The 20,198-nt window shown below is 38.7% G+C and overlaps 1 protein-coding gene across 2 annotated transcripts in view; it reads left to right on the top strand.

Annotated features, from left to right (window-relative positions):
* SMG1 (SMG1 nonsense mediated mRNA decay associated PI3K related kinase) overlaps nucleotides 1–20,198 on the top strand; it is a 97,981-nt gene that overhangs the window by 60,516 nt on the left and 17,267 nt on the right. For both annotated transcript variants that reach the window (XM_059038056.2, XM_067013777.1), the window contains 21 exons: nucleotides 247–531; nucleotides 1,681–1,825; nucleotides 2,285–2,423; nucleotides 3,333–3,563; nucleotides 3,668–3,845; nucleotides 4,514–4,675; nucleotides 5,459–5,676; nucleotides 6,005–6,159; nucleotides 7,804–8,026; nucleotides 10,615–10,861; nucleotides 11,281–11,510; nucleotides 12,366–12,614; nucleotides 13,112–13,250; nucleotides 13,333–13,442; nucleotides 13,571–13,789; nucleotides 15,305–15,495; nucleotides 16,224–16,396; nucleotides 16,533–16,812; nucleotides 17,267–17,539; nucleotides 17,769–18,003; nucleotides 18,163–18,389. In XM_059038056.2, coding sequence (XP_058894039.2) covers nucleotides 247–531; nucleotides 1,681–1,825; nucleotides 2,285–2,423; nucleotides 3,333–3,563; nucleotides 3,668–3,845; nucleotides 4,514–4,675; nucleotides 5,459–5,676; nucleotides 6,005–6,159; nucleotides 7,804–8,026; nucleotides 10,615–10,861; nucleotides 11,281–11,510; nucleotides 12,366–12,614; nucleotides 13,112–13,250; nucleotides 13,333–13,442; nucleotides 13,571–13,789; nucleotides 15,305–15,495; nucleotides 16,224–16,396; nucleotides 16,533–16,812; nucleotides 17,267–17,539; nucleotides 17,769–18,003; nucleotides 18,163–18,389 — 4,309 coding nt within the window. The remainder of the gene's footprint in view (nucleotides 1–246; nucleotides 532–1,680; nucleotides 1,826–2,284; nucleotides 2,424–3,332; nucleotides 3,564–3,667; nucleotides 3,846–4,513; nucleotides 4,676–5,458; nucleotides 5,677–6,004; nucleotides 6,160–7,803; nucleotides 8,027–10,614; nucleotides 10,862–11,280; nucleotides 11,511–12,365; nucleotides 12,615–13,111; nucleotides 13,251–13,332; nucleotides 13,443–13,570; nucleotides 13,790–15,304; nucleotides 15,496–16,223; nucleotides 16,397–16,532; nucleotides 16,813–17,266; nucleotides 17,540–17,768; nucleotides 18,004–18,162; nucleotides 18,390–20,198) is intronic.

Genomic DNA, 20,198 nt, shown 5'->3' with positions numbered 1-20,198 from the left:
AGGCAATAATAGAAAAGTTGACTTTTTTCAACTGTTGCAGAAAATTTGGGTCCTGAAGAGTAAGTTATGTGTAATTGACTTACCTCTGTAATTTGGTGCTTTTAAAAGAGGTAGTTTTGTTATTGTTTATTAAAGTAGGAAATGTTTCCAGAGATCATTGATTATCACTGAATTTACAGTATTACTTTATCCTGAAAGAATGTCATTTGTTTGCTTCTAAGGGCTGATGTTTTGATTTTTTTATAGGCCAGTCAACACACGCAATGGAGATGTTGAGTTCCTGCGCCATATCTTTCTGCAAGTCTGCCAAAGCTGAACATGCTGTTGCCAAGTCAATTCTGACATTGGCTAAATGGATCCAGGCAGAATGGAAGGAAATTTCAGGGCAGCTGAAACAGGTTTACAGAGCTCAGCAGCAGCAGAACTTGACAGGTCTTTCTACTTTATCTAAAAACATACTCACTCTAATTGAACTACCATCTGTTAATACAATGGAAGAAGAGTATCCTCGGATTGAGAGTGAATCTACAGGTAGGATTTGTTTGATTAGCTTTAAAATATTAATTTTAGAAGTTATTTCCCCCTATTTTAAAGTTTACAATGTTAGGCTGGCTATAATTGGCCACAAAAACTGTCTCTGTGGAAATTTGGTATATTATATTGCCCAGAAGTGACTAAAGCATATTTCTTTAGCATCTGATGCCACTGTGGAAGTCACTGAACTCTGCCGCCCAGGCCATACTTCCCACCTCCCCAGTTCATGGTGCTTTTATGGACCTTGATGTTTTTCCTGGCAGTAAGGTCCTGCCCGTGATATTTAAAATTCTACCTCATGCTAGGAGGAACAACAAAGATACAGAATAGTGACCTCTGGTCCCGTTGACTGGTAGAGCACAGAAACTACAGAAAGGTTCAAGTTTCACATCCTGACATTAGTGCTAGTAACAGAAGGGTACTCGACAAATAGGGTAGTTAATTCATTCAGTGTTTGAGTGCCTGTTATGATAGGCACCATTGTCCAGGTTTTACAGATTGGGAGATAACTAACCTTTTTGCTGAAACATGAGAATTTTGTTCATGTCGTTCATTTTGTTGTTGTGAAGCTTACAATTGTAGTTACTTACATTGGTCTTACTAAGTAATTGTAATCTATGTGCTATAGGGGTCTTTATTCACAAGGGATATGTCTTGTGATCATTATAAATCTTCATATTGGCAAGTGGCACTATAGCAGGAGATTTTTTCACTTCTAAACTGGAAATAAAGATATTTACCTCATGAATCTTAGATTGAATGAAATTGTATACTCATCACCTATCTATTATTTTTGCCAGAATGTTTAAGCTGAATCTAATTGTGAGGAAATGGCCAGTCAAATCCAAAATACAAGACATTCTAGAACACATCTGACACCTGAACTGTTCGTAAAGTTCAGTATTATGAAAGACATTGATGTGTTTCACAGGGTGATAATTTAAGCTTACTTGGGAAGCTGAGTCATTCATTTCAACATATTAACCTTTTAGAAAAGCATAATACAAATGTGTGCTTTATCAAATTATGTGCTATATAACGTTATAGAACTTACTATTTGCAGATAGTAAAATCCTAAAATGTTAATGGGAATGCCATTAGAAATTTATGAATGTGACATTGTTATTTTCTTCTCCACTATGGCAGTACATATTGGAGTTGGAGAACCTGACTTCATTTTGGGACAGTTGTATCACCTATCTTCAGTACAGGCGCCTGAAGTAGCCAAATCTTGGGCGGCGTTGGCTAGTTGGGCTTACAGGTGGGGCAGAAAGGTGGTTGACAATGCTAGGTATGTATGTTGAAATGTGTAATTTATTTAATGCATTGCAAAATAGAGATTTTTTTTTTTTATAAATTTATTTTTATTTATTTTTGGCTGCATTGGGTCTTCGTTGCTGCGCGTGGGCTTTCTCTAGTTGCGGTGAGCGGGCTTCTCATTGCAGTGGCTTCTCTTGTTGTGGAGCACGGGCTCTAGGCGTGGGCTTCAGTAATTGCGGCACATGGGCTTAGTAGTTGTGGCTCGTGGGCTCTAGAGTGCAGGTTCAGTAGTTGTGGCACACGGGCTTAGTTGCTCTGCAGCATGTGGGATCTTCCTGGACCAGGGATCAAACCCATGTCCGCTGCATTGGCAGGCGGATTCTTAACCACTGCGCCACCAGGGAAGCCCACAAACTAGAGATTTAAAATCTCTGCTGACTTGGCGAAGTTTCGGTAGCTGAAATACTGTTGATTTGTTTTATTTTTATAGTCAGGGAGAAGGTGTTCGTCTGCTGCCTAGAGAAAAATCTGAAGTTCAGAATCTGCTCCCAGACACTATAACCGAAGAAGAAAAAGAGAGAATATATGGTATTCTTGGTCAGGCTGTTTGTCGGCCAGCGGGGATTCAGGCAAGGAAAACATGATACAGTGTTTGGGGGAAATAGTGTCAAGTTCACTGTTCTAAATCACATATACTTGATTAAATGTTTTGTTTCAAATGAAATTTTGATAAGATGAAAGTGAGTTAAAGTATTTTTCTAATAAGAAGAATGTGATTTCTTGAGAAATCAGGTCATTTCCTTAGGGTCCTGTTAAAAAAGGCGAAATTTGTTTTATGTAGATTTCTCTTTTAATTGCTCTTCTGATCAGAAATTCTGAATACTGGCTTGGAAGCTTTTAAAATATGTCAGTGTCTAAGCCCTTCTCCACATATTCTGGATGGAACGTTTGTGTATGTGTTGGGGATGGGAGGGTTTATTGAAGTTTTACTAGGTGATTCTAAATATACAGCCATAGCTGAAAACCAGCGGACTAGATGGTCTGTAGGATTTACTCCCTCCCCTCTCAAAGTTCTGTGAATTCTAGAATGTTATAATTATTATTTAGTTGTAGACTTTAGAAGTTTGCATTTTATTTGCTGAGATAAAAGTGTGTTGACTTAGTTCTTGCTCTAGACTTCAGCATATATCAGTGTCTGTCAAAGCTGGTGTTAAGTACATGTGCAATACTGTAGAGAGAGTAAGATAATTCTCTGCAGGCAGAGTATTATGTTGTAACTCTGAAGCATTTAAATTCCCCAAATCAAAATCTTTGATCTTTGGTAAGTGTTTATATCCTTCATCATTAGCTACGTTAGTGAATATATCATAAAGAGAAGCATAGTAACATTGATTTAATATGTATAACACTAAATGTGGAGAATTTTGGTCTTTCATAAATGAGAAAATGCTTGCATATATTAGGAAAATCATGTACCTTTCTCCCTTTTTTAATTTGTGCCCCAAAATAGCAATTTTCTTTGCCCTATTTTTCTTCAGGATGAAGATATAACACTTCAGATAACAGAAAGTGAAGATAATGAAGAAGATGACATGGTTGATGTTATCTGGCGTCAGTTAATATCAAGCTGCCCATGGCTTTCAGAACTTGATGAAAGTGCAACAGAAGGAGTTATTAAAGTGTGGAGGAAAGTTGTAGATAGAATCTTCAGCCTGTACAAATTATCTTGCAGTGCATATTTTACTTTCCTTAAACTCAATGCTGGTCAGGTAGGTAGCACAGTGTTCTGTTAGGAAAGTTTTTTTGAAATTTCTAGTAGATGGAAACAGTATTCTGAATTGTCTTATTTTTTCCTTTTGTTTTTCATCCTTAGATTCCTTTAGATGAAGATGACCCTCGGCTACATTTAAGTCACAGAGCAGAGCAGAGCACTGACGACGTGATTGTGATGGCCACGTTGCGATTGCTCAGATTGCTTGTGAAGCACGCTGGAGAGCTTAGGCAGTATCTGGAACATGGCTTGGAAACAACACCTACTGCGCCATGGAGAGGTGATAGTCGAAATAAAATGTTTCAGGAAAAATTATTTCTGGGTAGAATATAATAAGACTGTTGAAAAATAATAGTTCCTTGGACTTCCCTGGAGGTCCAGTGGTTAAGACTCTGCGCTTCCACTGCAGAGGGGCACGGGTTCAATTGCTGGTCAGGGAACTAAGATAACACATGCCGGGTGGCGTGGCCAAAAAAAAAAAAAAAAGTTCCTCTATGTTTACTATTTGAGTGTGTTATGAAATAGCTATATTAGTTCATAGGACACTCTGGACTGCTTGTTATACCACTTCCCTCCCACCTTTCAGAGAAGTGGAAGGCTGAGAGGCGGAAGCTTTTTATATACAAAAGGAATTTTGGAGAGAGTGGTAAGAATAAGTTTCAAAAACTTTCATATACCCTTTGAAAAAATTGTTTCTGCCTTCTTTTACAGGCACTCAGGAAAATATATTTCTTTATAACATTTTTGAATTGCTTAGGATTTTGATTATAGCTCTGCACCCTAACTAAACTTGCAAATCAGGAACTATTGTCTATGGTTCTTTGCTGTCACAGGGAGAAATTTGAGGTTTTAGAACTAATGCTGACATATATCAAGTTTTATCCTTTTGCCTCCACCATGTTGACTGTTTTTAATAACTTTAAAGTATTTTTCTTTCTTATCCTGAAGGAATTATTCCACAACTTTTCTCACGCTTAAACCATCCTGAAGTGTATGTGCGCCAAAGTATTTGTAACCTTCTCTGCCGTGTGGCTCAAGATTCCCCACATCTCATATTGTATCCTGCAATAGTGGGCACCATATCGCTTAGTAGTGAATCACAGGCTTCAGGTAAGGAATTTTAAAATACTGCTACTTTAAGTATAAATGAGTTTGCAAACAATGTTTGTTAGGTAAAATTTTTTGAGCTTTATGTTCCAGAGTTGACAGAGTTTGTAATTTTTCCATAATAATAATAGTAACAATAATAACACCATTTATTGAGTGAGTAACTACCATGTCTGGCAGTAGGATGTGTGCTTTACACGATATCTTCAGTCTCACAGTAACCCACCAAGGCTTGGGGAAATCTCAGGTTCACCGAGCTGAATTAACTGGCAGACAAGGATTGAAAATAAGTTCTGGACTCTGGCTGGGGGAAACACTTTATTTGTTGAGACTCATTTATTATATTTTTCCCCCATTTATCTTTTTTTTTTTTTTTGCGGTACGCGGGCCTCTCACTGCTGTGGCCTCTCCCATTGCGGAGCACAGGCTCCAGATGCGCAGGCTCAGCGGCCATGGCTCACGGGCCCAGCCGCTCCGCGGCATGTGGGATCTTCCCGGACCGGGACACGAACTGTGTCCCCTGCATCAGCAGGTGGACTCTCAACCACTGCGCCACCAGGGAAGCCCCCCATTTATCTTTTATTAGCTTATAATATTAATAAATATAGAAGCTGAACTTGTAAAAAGGCAAAATATCCATGATCTTTGGTCAGCTTACTGCACAGAAGGCAAAATTAGTTAAATGAGTGCTCTGGGATCAAATACATTATTGATATTTTCCCTAACTCAACATATGCACAAGGGAGAAGTATCCAAATTATACCTTATTCTCCCATTTCACTTTAGGAAATAAATTTTCCTCTGCAATTCCAACTTTACTTGGCAATATTCAAGGAGAAGAATTGCTGGTTTCTGAATGTGAGGGAGGAAGTCCTCCTGCTTCTCAAGATAGCAATAAGGATGAGCCTAAAAGTGGATTGAATGAAGACCAAGCCATGATGCAGGATTGCTACAGCAAAATTGTAGATAAACTGTCCTCTGCAAACCCAACTATGGTGTTACAGGTAAAAAAAAAAAACAAAAAAAAACACAACAACTTATATGTTTTAAAATAAATTTTTATTGTAACCACCCCCCCCCAAAAAAAACCCCCAAAAAACTCACCTAAAAACTAAACCCATAAAACTGTTACAGAAATGTTATTCAAGGAGTAAAGCTTTTAAAATAACCAAAATTGGTTTTATAAATCTTTACTGATAGAATCACTGATCAAGGTTCTCTAATTGGATAATGAACAAGATGCACACATTTCACTTGCAATATCCAGTGTTTGCAGAACTGTACTGTGTGTAGATTTGTAGATGAGCATATTTGGATGTGCCGTGTGTGCAGGTTCAGATGCTCGTGGCTGAGCTGCGCAGGGTCACTGTTCTCTGGGATGAGCTCTGGTTGGGAGTTCTGTTACAGCAACACATGTATGTCCTGAGACGAATTCAGCAGCTGGAAGATGAGGTGAAGAGAGTCCAGAACAACAATACCTTACGCAAGTATGTTTTCATATACTTACACTCCAAAAACATAGCTGCCTCTTTTTTTTTAATGTAAAATACATATAAAGTTTGCCATTTTAACTAATTTTAAGTGTACAATTCAGTTGCATAAGTACATTCATAGTGTTATGTCCAGTTCCAGAACTTATCCATCATCCCAAACAGCTCCATACCCATTTCATAGTACATCCCTTCTCCCCTATCCCCAGCCCCTGGTTACCACTATTTTGCTTTCTGTCTTTATGAATTTGACTATTCTAAGTACATCGTGTGACTGGTATCATACAGTATTTGTCCTTTTGTGTCTGGTTTATTTCACTTATCATAATGTTTTGAAGGTTCATTCCATGTTGTAGCATGTATCAGAATTTCCTTCCTTTTTATTGCTGAATAACATTCCATCATATGGATATACCACGTTTTATTTATGCACTCCTCTGTCAATGGACACTTGAGTTGCTCTTGTCTTTTGGCTGTTGTAAACAATGCTTCTGTCAGCATTGCTTTACAAATATCTGTTTGAGTCCCTGCTTTTAATTGTGTGTGAGCCAATGGATTTGCTGGGTCAGATAGTAATTCTATGTTTAACTTGTAGAGGAACTGGTAAACTGGGTTCCAATTTCTCCATATGCTTGCAAACATTTGTTATTTTCTGTCTTTTTGATAGTAATATCCTAATGTGTGTGAAATGGTATCTTGTGGCTTTGATTTGCATTTCTCTAATGACTAATAATGTTGAGCATATTTTCATGTGCTTATTGACCATTTTTTATCTCCTTTGGAGAAGTGTCTATTTGAATCCTTTGCCCATTTTTGAACTGGGTTGTTTTATTGTTGTTGAGTTTTAGGGGCTCTCTAAATATTCTGGATATTAATCCCTTATCATACACATGATTTGCAAATATTTTACCCCTGTTTTATGCATTGTCTTTTTCACTCTCTTGAATGAAAAAAAATGTCTTTTTAAAAATTTTATTTCTGGCTGTGTTGGGTCTTTGCTGCACGCGGGCTTTCTCTAGTTGCAGGGAGCAGGGGCTACTCTTCGTTGCGGTGTGCGGGCTTCTCATCACGGTGGCTTGTCTTGTTGTGGAGCGTGGGCTTCAGTAGTTGTGGCACGTGGGCTCAGTAGTTGTGGCACACGGGGTTAGTTGCTCTGTGGCATGTGGGATCTTCCTGGACCAGGGATTGAACCCGTGTGCCCTGCATTGGCAGGTGGATTCTTAACCACTGCGCCACCAGGGAAGTCCAAAAAAATGTCTTTTGATGCACATGATTTTTTAGTTTTGATGTAACCCAGTTTATCAATATTTTCTTTTGTTTTCTTCTAAGTTTTAAATAAAGCCTTAGCTTTTATATTAAGGTCTTTGATCCATTTTGACTTATTTTTTTGACATATAGTAAAAGGTAAGAGTTCAGCTTCATTCTTTCGTAAGCAGATATCCAGCTTTCCCAGCACCACCTGTTGAAAAGAGAAGGCGCCTCTTTTATTTTATATGCTGGATTTTTTGCAATGCTGTTTTTAGTCAGTTACTTTGCTAATATTTTATTACCTTATTTTGACTATTCTTTGATGCTGTTTACTTACACTTGACAATTAAATTGTTCTTGTTTGTATTGAACTCTTTATGTCTTTTTGGTCAGAGAAGAGAAAATTGCAATCATGCGGGAGAAACACACGGCTTTGATGAAGCCCATTGTGTTTGCTTTGGAGCATGTGAGGAGCATCACGGCGGCCCCTGCAGAAACGCCTCATGAAAAGTGGTTTCAGGATAACTATGGTGATGCAATAGAAAATGCCCTAGAAAAACTGAAGACACCATCAAACCCTGCAAAGCCTGGAAGCAGCTGGATTCCATTTAAAGAGGTACAGAAAAATCTCAAGAATGCTACTGAAATAGGAAATTCCCTGAGATAAAAAATTTAAGTAAGGGGACTCTTTTTACTTAGAACACAAGAGAACTTTCTAAGCCCATGGAAGGCATCCAGTGGTCAGTTGCTTGTAAAGAATATAGAGAAAAGTGTTTTCTTCATTTTTGAGAATTTGAGGGTGAGTGGGCCTAGGGTGGCAAACTTTAATCTACTGAGGGTTCACACCAGGGAAGAATATACTGTAAGAAATTAGACAAGGAAGGAGCTGTGGCCTTGAGCTAAATATTGACTGCCTGCTATATTCTTCTCATAAAAGATTAAGAAATTTAATCTTGGACCTATGTAGTTTTTCTTGGTGGAGTGGTATTCAGTATTTCTAACAAGACAAAATATTCACGTGTAACAGCATCAATTTTTATAAGGAATTCTTTGACAGCAATTCTGCATAGCCTGTTTGAGGGATGATTAGTGTATTTAAATACTTGAGAATCCTTATCTTTTATGTTTTGGTCTCCTTAATTCTGTATGTTATTTGGTTTTCATCCGTTTCAGCAATAGCACCACTAGCTGGGGGATCCTGTTTATTTATTTATTTTAAATTTATTTATTTTATTTTTGACTGTTGGGTCTTCATTGCAGCGCGTGGGCTCCTCATTGCAGTGGCTTCTCTTGTTGCAGAGCGCAGGCTCTATGCACGCGGGCTTCAGTAGTTGTGGCACATGAGCTCAGTAGTTGTGACTCATGGGCTTTAGAGCACAGGCTCAGTAGTTGTGGTACACAGGCTTAGTTGCTCCGCGGCACGTGGGATTTCCCCTGACCAGGGCTCGAACCCGTGTCCCCTGCATTGGCAGGAGGATTCTTAACCACTGCGCCACCAGGGAAGCCAGGGGGAGCCTATTTAAGCTACTTTGTAGCTTTTTTTCTTATCCCTTCTTTCCCTGTCCCTTTCCTATATTGCTCTTAACTGATATCCTTAACTTTAGTAATGAAAAAACTATTAAAAGATACAGTGTAGAGAAAAAAAGTACACCTGACTTTAACTAGTGAATGCAAAGTAGAGGAAACTAGAAGAAATGCTAAATTCAGGGGAAATGCCTTAGAAGCACAAGATAAGAGCACTAACATGAAGGATGAAGTTTATTATGTGTGGCCTAGCCAAAACTTGTTTCCTTGTGTTCCAGTAGTAGTTTCTTGCTTCTTTGTGTTCTTCTCAGTAAATCAACCAAGAAATCCAGAGGAGGAGACAGGGAGAATACTTTTTTTAAAAACTGAAGTATAGTTGATTTATAATGTGGTGTTACTTTCTGATATACAGCAAAGTGACTCTTTTATATGTAGAGATTTACATTCTTTTTCATATTCTTTTCCATTATGGTTTATCCCAGGATATTGAATATAGTTCCTGGTGCTGTACAGTAGGGCCTTGTTCATCCATCCTGTGTATACTAGTTTGTATCTGCTGATCTCAGTCCTTCCCCCACCCCTACCCCCTTCCCAGGGGGAATACTTTTTAAAAACTCCGTGTGTGTGTGTGTGTGTGTGTGTGTGTGTGTGGAAAAAGTCACAGAGAAAAATTTTAGAATTTTTCCCAAGTGGTTGGGACTCGGCGCTATGTCCCTCCATAATTATATCTCCCTTTCCACAACCACTGCTCTGAATTTTCAATTAATCATTACTTACTTTAAAAAAACAGTTTTTATTGATACATATCTAAATGGTATATTGTTAAACTTCTCCTGTTTTTGAACTTCATATAAATGAGATTATATTGTATATACATGAATGTGTTTACCACTTCCATAATTGATGGATCAGCATTAGGTTTTTGTTTGTGTTTTTTTTTTAATGTCATCCATATTTTGTATACAGCTGAACATTGATAGACTATGGGACAATACCACAGTTTATCCTTTGTCCTGTCAGTGGATACTTGAGGTGTTTCCAGTTGTCTTTTTCCTTTTATGAACAAATGTTGCTAAAGATTGATTTTAAAATTTTCGCATGAAAGCAGAGCCCAGAGTTCATTAAATCATGTGTAGATTATTGAGTTAGCTACAAGTAGAGATAAAGCTATACATGATCCACTCCTGTGAGTTATTAAAAGAGATTGTGTGTTTTTTTGCATACTTAAAGTAGTCAGAGCTCTAAATTGTTACCACATTTTCAGATGGCTTCCTTAAGGGTGTGTCTACCTGACAGCCAGTAGCTGGCTATATCTTTTGCTCTATTGCAAGGACTGAAGTGACTTGTTTGGGCGTTGATTGGACATAGCTTAACAGTCGGGAATTTGCTACAAGCCATGAATTTTGTGATCACAGTAGTGATTTCTTTCCATCTGCTATGATTTCATTGCATATTTGTACAGAGGAGGTGGGAGAGGTCTGAACAAAGTAGAAATCACCTAGAGCATATCATCACACCAGTGTTTTCCCCTCCCAGGATGGCCTAAATATGTAACATCAAATTAAATGTAAGAACTAGACAGGAGGTGTTTGTATTTTAAATTTATCTTTAAGCCAGATTGAATGTAGAAGAAAATAAATGTTGTAATGGTATTGTAAACTTTTCCTGTCTTAAATATAGATAATGCTGAGTTTGCAACAGAGAGCACAGAAACGTGCAAGTTACATCTTGCGTCTTGAAGAAATCAGCCCGTGGCTGGCTGCCATGACTAACACTGAAATTGCTCTTCCTGGAGAAGTCTCAGCCAGAGACACTGTCACAATCCACAGTGTGGGTGGAACCATCACAATCTTACCTACCAAAACCAAGCCAAAGAAACTTCTCTTTCTCGGATCAGATGGGAAGAGCTATCCTTATCTTTTTAAAGGTGGGATTTAAAAAGAAGAACATTAGTCTGATTATTAACACTGTGTGTGTGTGTGTGTGTGTGTGTGTTAGGATTGTTTTAGGTGAATATCTATATGTCGTGAATAGCCTGGAGCATCCTGTATTTTGATAGAAGTGGTTGGAGGCTGTGTAGTATGATTTTCCATTGCTTCCTCTCTTCTTGCTTATGAACTTATACAAGCAGGGCAACTGAGGTACAGCTAATAATGCTAGTATCTAATACCTTGTGATTGAATAGAATGTTCTCTGATGCTCTCATTGTGCTTCTTTAGCTGTCAGTTCTTGACTGCTGTTGCTAATTGAGAGAAACACAAAAAAGTGGTATGTTTCCAGTCCCATCCCATTGCACTTTACCCCATCTGGTCACCTACTCTAGCTACTTTAATTTTGTTTCCATAGGATTGGAGGATTTACATCTGGATGAGAGAATAATGCAATTTCTGTCTATCGTAAATACTATGTTTGCTACAATCAATCGCCAGGAAACACCCCGTTTCCATGCTCGACACTATTCTGTAACACCACTAGGAACTCGATCAGGCCTAATCCAGTGGGTGGATGGAGCCACACCCTTATTTGGTCTTTACAAACGATGGCAACAACGGGAAGCTGCCTTACAAGCACAAAAGGTTGATTAAAATTAAAATATGTGCTTTTATTTGAATGTTAATAAACAAGTATATATATTAGTCTGTTCTCTGTTATATGTGACATATTTTTAGTCTTACTGCCCTTGAGGATTTTTCCAAGTTTGGAGTTAATTACTGTGGCATCCTATTTTGTACCCGTGAAATTTATTATGATTTAGAACAGTTTTTTAGAATTCATTTTAGCTAAGTATCTGAGTGCTTAGTGTATATAACAGGAGTAGTACTAAGTATTACAGATAAGAAGATAAATTTTTAAACAGTCACAACTTCGGGTTTCAACATCTAGACAAATAAAATGAATCTAAGTAGGATAGGTATGGGAAGGAGCAAGAGTTTGAAAGGCTTCACATTTCTTTAGGTAGGCTTAGGAGACTACAGAACAGTTACTGAGGGGGTAAATTGGAGATGGAATTAAAGAAGGGCTATTTAAATTTTTGTCTAAGGTGTTTCTGAATATCTGTTGTTAATTTTACATTGATTAAGTCATATTGGTGAAGAATGAAATATGTGCAATAAATGAGTGATAAATTTTAAACAGAATTATATGTTACAAAGAAGAATGTAACTTGGATGTTGAGCTTGAATTGAACCTCAAGAAAATAAAACAGTAGACAGAGTTTTCAATAAAGTGGTAATACCAAATTAAGAAAATGTTATGTAGATTGTAAGAAAGATGCATAGTCCAGACGACTTGGCTATTTGATGGATGAGATTTAGCTAGCTAAGTAGAGTTCCGCTGAAAAACCAGTTTTTAAAATACTGCTTTATATTCAAGGTAATCTTTATCCTTATTTAAACAAAGTTGATCTCTTCTTTAAAACATTTTTTTTAAAGGCCCAAGATTCCTACCAAACTCCTCAGAATCCTGGAATTGTACCCCGTCCTAGTGAACTTTATTATAGTAAAATTAGTCCTGCTTTGAAAGCAGTTGGACTTAGTCTGGATGTGTCCCGACGGGATTGGCCTCTTCATGTGATGAAGGCAGTATTAGAAGAGTTAATGGAGGCCACGCCCCCAAATCTCCTTGCTAAAGAGCTTTGGTCATCTTGCACCACCCCTGATGAATGGTGGAGAGTCACACAGGTATGTGTTTTGTTTTAGACTATCATCAGTATTATTGTTTCTTTGCCTGCTTCCTGTCTTGTCTTGTTCACCCTCCTCCTGCCTCCCTCCAGACTTGGTAGTTTGAGATCTGCATTTGAATCTTATATTACATTTATTTTTATGAGGCATGGCCATGACTGTATGAAGGCAGAATGGAGGGGATTATGGATGAAATGAAAAGGAGAATAAAGACTTTAGAAAGGGAAAAACTAGAGAGGCTGAAGAATAGTTGTTTTGTTTTGTTAAATCCTGCATATTCTGATAATGATGAAGTAGGACCAAGCAGTGTCGTATGCTGCTGCTCAGTGCAGAGGTTCTGTGACCACATGCAGCATCCCTGAGGAGTACTAGCTGTTTATTTAGAAATAAGGGAGTAGGATTATGGAGGTTTGTAAAAATTTATAGAGAATCAAGTCTGTGTTGGAAGGAAATTTGCTGATGATGCTTAACTTGCTCCCCCATCCCCTCTTCTTTAGTCTTATGCCAGATCTACTGCAGTCATGTCTATGGTCGGATACATAATTGGCCTTGGAGATAGACATCTGGATAATGTTCTCATAGATATGACGACTGGAGAGGTTGTTCACATAGATTACAATGTTTGCTTTGAAAAAGGTAAAATTAAAGTGGACTTTTTATATGAGGGTCGAATTTATTTTGGTGAAAGGACAAAAATATAATGATTTATCTTTTCAAGGTAAAAGCCTTAGAGTTCCTGAGAAAGTACCTTTTCGAATGACACAGAATATTGAAACAGCACTGGGTGTAACTGGAGTAGAAGGTGTTTTTAGGCTTTCATGTGAGCAGGTATGTGGTTTTTTTTCTCTTACACCTCTTAGTGTACTTGTTTAAATTAACAAATCCTTTGGAATGAAAAACTACATTTTAATGAGGAGACTTGTGGCAAAACTTAATTAAAAGTCTTCTGAAAACAGGTTCTACACATTATGCGGCGTGGCAGAGAGACTCTGCTGACGCTGCTAGAGGCCTTTGTGTATGACCCCCTGGTGGACTGGACAGCTGGGGGTGAGGCCGGGTTTGCTGGTGCCGTCTATGGTGGAGGGGGCCAGCAGGCCGAGAGCAAGCAGAGCAAGAGAGAGATGGAACGAGAGATCACTCGCAGCCTTTTTTCTTCGAGAGTAGCTGAAATTAAGGTGAGGCCAATGATAATAAGTCATCATCATGTTTTGGTTAATAGTTAACGTGTCTGGGACTTCCCTGGTGGCACAGTGGTTAAGGCTCCGCCCTCCCAATGCAGGGGGCCCAGGTTCGACCCCTGGTCCGGAACTAGATCCCACATTCATGCCGCATCTAAGGAGCCCACCTGCCACAACTAAGACCTGATGTGACCAAAAATAAATAAATAAATAAATAGTTAACATGTCCAGGGAATTCCCTGGCAGTGCAGTGGTTGGGACTCGGCGCTTTCACTGCCGGGGCCTAGGTTCCAGCCCTGGTCGGGGAACTTAATATCCCGCAAGTTGTGTGGCACAGCCCCTCCAAAAAAGTTAACATGTTCATAAAAAAGTTGAGTGAAACTTTTTCTTTTTCTTTTTTTTTAAATTAATTAATTAATTTTTGGCTGCATTGGGTCTTCATTGCTGTGCACGGGCTTTCTCTAGTTGTGGTGAGCAGGGCTACTCTTCATTGTGGTGTGCGGGCTTCTCATTGCGGTGGCTTCTCTTGTTGCAGAGCACGGGCTCTAGGCATGTGGGCTTCAGTAGTTGTGGCACATGGGCTCAGTAGTTGTGGCTCACGGGCTCTAGAGCGCAGGCTCAGTAGTTGTGGCACACAGGCTTGGTTGCTCTGTGGCATGTGGGATCTTCCTGGACCAGGGCTCGAACCTGTGTCCCCTGCATTGGCAGGTGGATTCTTTTTTTTTTTTTTTTTTTTTTTTTTAGTGGTATGCAGGCCTCTCACTGCCGTGGCCTCTTCCGTTGTGGAGCACAGGCTCCGGACGCGCAGGCCGAGCGGCCATGGCTCACGGGCCCAGCCGCTCCACGGCATGTGGGATCCTCCCGGACCGGGGCACAAACCCGTGACCCCTGCATCGGCAGGCAGACTCTCAACCACTGCGCCACCAGGGAAGCCCCGGCAGGTGGATTCTTAACCACTGCGCCCCCAGGGAAGTCCAAGAGTGAAACTTTTTCTAAAAATTGGTTTTATACGACTGTAGTGTATAATACTGAAATGGCAGCGAAGTAAGGCACAGTTTGCTGTGATCTTTCACTAAGAAATGCTCCCATGCAAAGACACACAGTCACTCTCACACATGGGAGGTGGGTTAATGATTTGAAAAAATTATACCTTTTTTAATAGACTGAAAAGTGTTTACCAATGACGATTTTAAGTGTTCTTTACTTGGATAGCCTCCCTCCTTGATTTTAATATTGTGGCAGCCAGTGATGCTAATCTTGTTTTGTGTGGTGTGGTGGTAATGGCGTGTTACTGTGGAAGTGAGTCTTCATTTATGGCTGTTTGAATTGACCACATTAATTATCTTTGTAAAAATATGGGTGATGCCATCACACACACACACCCCGGCTTTGCTGAGATTTAAGTAGAGTAACATGTGCAGAATGTCCTTCTAACATGATCCTTCTGACAGACATCATCATATCTCACAGTTGGCCCTATATAAGAATCTTCCTAATAATGTCTTTTTACAGGTGAACTGGTTTAAGAATAGGGACGAGATGCTGGTTGTACTTCCCAAGCTGGACAGCAGTTTAGATGAATACTTGAACTTGCAAGAGCAACTAACAGATGTGGAAAAACTGCAGGGCAAACTGTTGGAAGAAATAGAGTTTCTAGAAGGAGCTGAAGGAGTGGATCATCCTTCTCATACTCTGCAACACAGGTTTAAAACAAGTGTTGAACTCTTATTTCTAAAGATATGCCATTAAGGATAATTTTCGTATTTTTGTGTAAACATTGTTAACTTGAATTAGAATTATTGCAGCAACTCAAATAAAGCTCTCCCAAGAACTGCAGTTTCAAAGTGTTAATAAAGCAGAATTCACTTAAATTTTCTGCTTTATTATATTTAATTTAAATATTTGAGTAACTATGGGAGATGGTGGACATGGTGGTTAGAATACTGAACTTGGATTCAGAAAAGCTGGGGTTTGGTTTTCTCTCTGCATTTTGTATCTGAATCCTTATTCATTTGTACAGTGGATCTTGTCTACTTAGCTGAGTTTTTTTGAGCATTAAACTAAAAGTGATCTTAGTGAATGAACCTTGCACAGAGTGGCTGCCCAGCTCAGTGAAGGGTGGTTAAATGTACAAGTGCCAAACACTGCTGGAGACTCTGAGATTACGGAGACCTATCAAGTCTTAGTCTTCCATACTTCAAATAACTCGTAACCCTGGCAAATGTGGTAGAATTTTATTTAAAATGTTGTGAGTGTAATTAGGGAACTCTGTAGGGTCAGGAAAAACCAGAGAAGGAAAGAACATTTGAGCAGTGCCCTCAAGATTGAAAAGGAGCTTACCAGGCAGTCCAAGTATAAGCAAAATGTACTTCCAGGGTGATGAAAGTACACAGAAGAAAGAAGAGCAATCAAAAATTTTTCCTTCCATTAGGTATTCTGAACACACTCAACTACAGACTCAGCAAAGAGCTGTTCAGGAAGCAATCCAGGTGAAGCTGAATGAATTTGAACAGTGGATAACACATTATCAGGCTGCATTCAATAATTTAGAAGCAACACAGCTGGCAAGTTTGCTTCAGGAGATAAGCACACAAATGGACCTTGGTATGGGTTGACTTATTTTAGATACACATGTGAGCATGTGGGTTTTGTTGTTGTTGTGTTCTGGTTTGTACTTCCTTTCAGTGACTGCTGATTTGAAATGGTTTCTTTGTGATCGATAATTATCTTTTACCCAAAGGTCCTCCAAGCTATGTGCCAGCAACAGCCTTTCTGCAGAATGCTGGCCAGGCCCACTTGATCAGCCAGTGTGAGCAGCTGGAGGGGGAAGTCGGTACCCTCCTGCAGCAGAGGCGCTCGGTGCTGCGAGGCTGTCTGGAGCAGCTGCATCACTATGCAACCGTAGCTCTGCAGTATCCGAAGGCTATATTTCAGAAACATCGAATTGAGCAATGGAAAACCTGGATGGAAGAGCTCATCTGTAACACCACAGTAGAGCGCTGTCAGGAACTCTACAGGAAGTAAGTTTGATCACTCTCAATTTTCTTTACTTCTCATTGGGACTGGAAGCAAAGTTGTGTTCCTGTTTTTAATTGCATAGTATTTTATTTTTCTGAAAGAAATGGTTGATAGATGGAATTTGAATGGAGTCACTTTTCCCTTGGTTTTAAGAGGGTTTGAGCTCATGTTTTCCTTTAAAAGACAGTGTGTTTTTCCTAATTGATTAAGATGTATCCCAGTGTAAGCATGGTTGGATCAAGGTAAAGAGAGCTGAATTCAAATATTGATTCTATAGCTCACTAACAAGTTATCTTAGGAAGTTACTTTCGCTTTCGAGACCTTTTCTGTAAAATGGAAATAATGATTTCTACTCTTCAAGGTTTGAAGATCAAATGCAGTATTCCATATTGTCTTTTTTTCGTATTTTGTAGAGGCGTGAACTTTCTTTACAAGCACCTCTTTCTCTGTTTACAGATATGAAGTGCAATATGCGCCCCAGCCACCCCCAACAGTGTGTCAGTTCATCACTGCCACTGAGATGACCCTGCAGCGGTACGCAACAGACATAAACAGCCGTCTTATTAGACAGGTGGAACGCTTGAAACAGGAAGCTGTCACCGTACCTGTTTGTGAAGATCAGTTGAAAGAAATTGAACGTTGTATCAAAGTTTTCCTTCACGAGAATGGAGAGGAAGGATCTTTGAGTCTAGCAAGTGTTATTATTTCTGCCCTTTGTACCCTCACGAGGTGAGTTTAGCTGACCACATAGTGAGACCATTTCATTGTCTTGCAAACATTGATGCTTATGGAGAGTTCATGTGTGTTTTGTTTGATCCCAAACTTAAGATATCCTTTTTCTTTCATTAGTCTTGCTCGGTGTAAGACTGCTTTATTTCCTTTCAGATTTTGAGGTATCCCATTTATGTGTGTTTAGCTAAGTCAGTTTCACCGTACAAATATTTATCTCATTTTTTAGGCGTAACCTAATGATGGAAGGTGCAGCTTCAAGTGCTGGAGAGCAGCTGGTTGATCTGACTTCTCGGGATGGAGCCTGGTTCTTGGAGGAGCTCTGCAGTATGAGTGGAAATGTCACATGCCTTGTTCAGTTACTGAAGCAGTGTCACCTAGTGCCACAAGACTTAGACATTCCTAACCCCATGGAAGCATCTGAGGCAGTTCACTTAGCTAATGGTGTATACACCTCACTTCAGGTGAGTAATTCTAAATTAGCTTAGTTTAGAAGTTTGTTTTAGGTATTGAACATTGTATTTCTCATCTCTGGGTCCGAAAAGTGATTTGACTTCCTCCCCTTTAATGCTGCTTTCTCTAAACTCAGAAAGCATTAAAATATGTTTCTCACATATTTATAGGAATTAAATTCAAATTTCCGGCAAATCATATTTCCAGAAGCACTGAGATGTTTAATGAAAGGAGAATACACATTAGAAAGTATGCTTCATGAACTGGACAGTCTTATTGAGCAGACAACTGATGGTGTTCCTCTGCAGACTCTAGTTGAATCTCTTCAAGCCTATTTAAGAAATGCAGCTATGGGACTTGAGGAAGAAACACATGCTCATTATATCGATGTTGCCAGGCAAGTGAATGCTAAGCTGTGTTCTCTTTTCTTGTGAAAGAGATGGGTAGCCAGATAAAAGTTTTCTGAGTTCTTATTTTACTGTAAGCTTACTTTTAATTTTCAGAGCAGATATATGTATAAGCATTTATAAATAATGTCTTTTTAAAAAAACCTTTTATTTGGGGGAATTCCCTGGTGATCCAGTGATTAGGACTCTGCGCTTTCAGTGCTGAGGGCACGGGTTCAATCCCTGGTTGGGAGCTAAGACCCTGCAAGCCTTGAGGCAGGGCCAAAACAGAACAAAAAACCCTTTTATTTGGAAATAATTACAGACTCATAGGAAGTTGTATTTAAAAAAAAAGTGTGCAGGGAGGTCTTCTGTACCCTTCATTCCTCCTTCAGTGTAGCATCTTGCATACCTATGGTACAGTAGCAACACTGTGAAATTGACATTGGTACAGTCCACAGAGCTTACCCAGATTTCACAGTTACATATGCACTTATTTTTTTTGTGTGTGTGTGTGTGTGTAGTTTTATCACATACATATATGTATTCTTTTAGGGCTATAGTTTCACTATACATGTGCACACACACAAAGTAGAGTGTGGTATTTTTTAAGCCAGCCCTTGGAACTCCATGGAAGCATCTGAGCCAGTTTAGTTAGCTAGTGGAGTATATACCTCATTTCAGATGAACACTTTTAAGTTAGCTTAAGTTTTATAAGTTTGTTTTAGGTATTGAACATTGTATTTCTCGACTCTTAAATCTAGTTAACAGTTTGACTTTGGAACCTGTAGAGGTTGGGCAGTTTCTCCAGCCATGCACTGTACCCAAAGCTAAGCCCTACCCTTTGTGCGTCATGACTCAAGGCCTCTTTTCTTTGGCATTCTGATGTCCAGTTCCCTTCAGAAGGTATAATTGAGAGAGTAGAAATGAATTGACCCACCATACTTCCTCCCATGGGAAAATTCCAAGATACAAGAAAGTAGAGAGAATAGTGTATAATGAACCTCCATTTTACCAACTTCAGTAATTATCTGTGCCTGGTTAATCTCTCTCTCTTTTTCTTGCACCTGTTTAATATTGTTTAAATTGTACTGCTGCAGTAATTTTGAAGCAAACACCTTTTCATTCTTAAACTGCAGGATGTATATATCTAAAATGTAAACTTACTTAATTTATGGTGCCCTTATTTCACCAAAAAAGGTAACAACTCCTTAAAGTTTTCTTTTATGTTGCATTCAAAATTTTCCTATTTTCTTGTTTCTTTGTAGTTGTTTTACCATAAAATTTTAAAAATAACTGTAATCAATATAGCATAAACATAAATGTCAGCTAAATAGTGATTTAGATTATTTGCATAAGAGATTTATCATAAAATTTCTAACATTATTTTAAAACTTAGATGCTAAATATATACACTTTTCTTCCTCACAAAATTTTAGCCCTTATTTTCCCTTAATATGTTATCTAGATTCACTTTACTGTCAAATGGAGGAATGTTTACTTCCATGTGTGCATTGGGTTACAGACTTCATGTTTGATTCTGTTACAGCCTGTGTGTATCTTGTGTTAGAGAAACTTTTTGGTAATCTCAAGGAAAACTTTATACCATCATGCAGCTCTTTTTCCATTAGAAATTTCTCGGGCAGCCTAAATTTTAAATTCTCTTAATAATTCCTAATAGCTTTATAGCGATTTGTGTGTGTGTGATAAAGTTGAAAATCTAGTTAACACTAGTTTTACTGATAGTAGTCATAGGTACTGGGAATTGTATTTTTGCTTTTTTACATAAAATGTTTAGAATAGTGCTTGGATACATAAAC

This window comes from Kogia breviceps, chromosome 14, assembly GCF_026419965.1.
Source record: "Kogia breviceps isolate mKogBre1 chromosome 14, mKogBre1 haplotype 1, whole genome shotgun sequence".
NCBI classification, from domain to species: Eukaryota; Metazoa; Chordata; class Mammalia; order Artiodactyla; family Physeteridae; genus Kogia; species Kogia breviceps.
The sequence above is the reverse complement of the archived record's forward strand: the minus strand, read 5'-3'. Positions and strand labels throughout refer to the sequence as shown.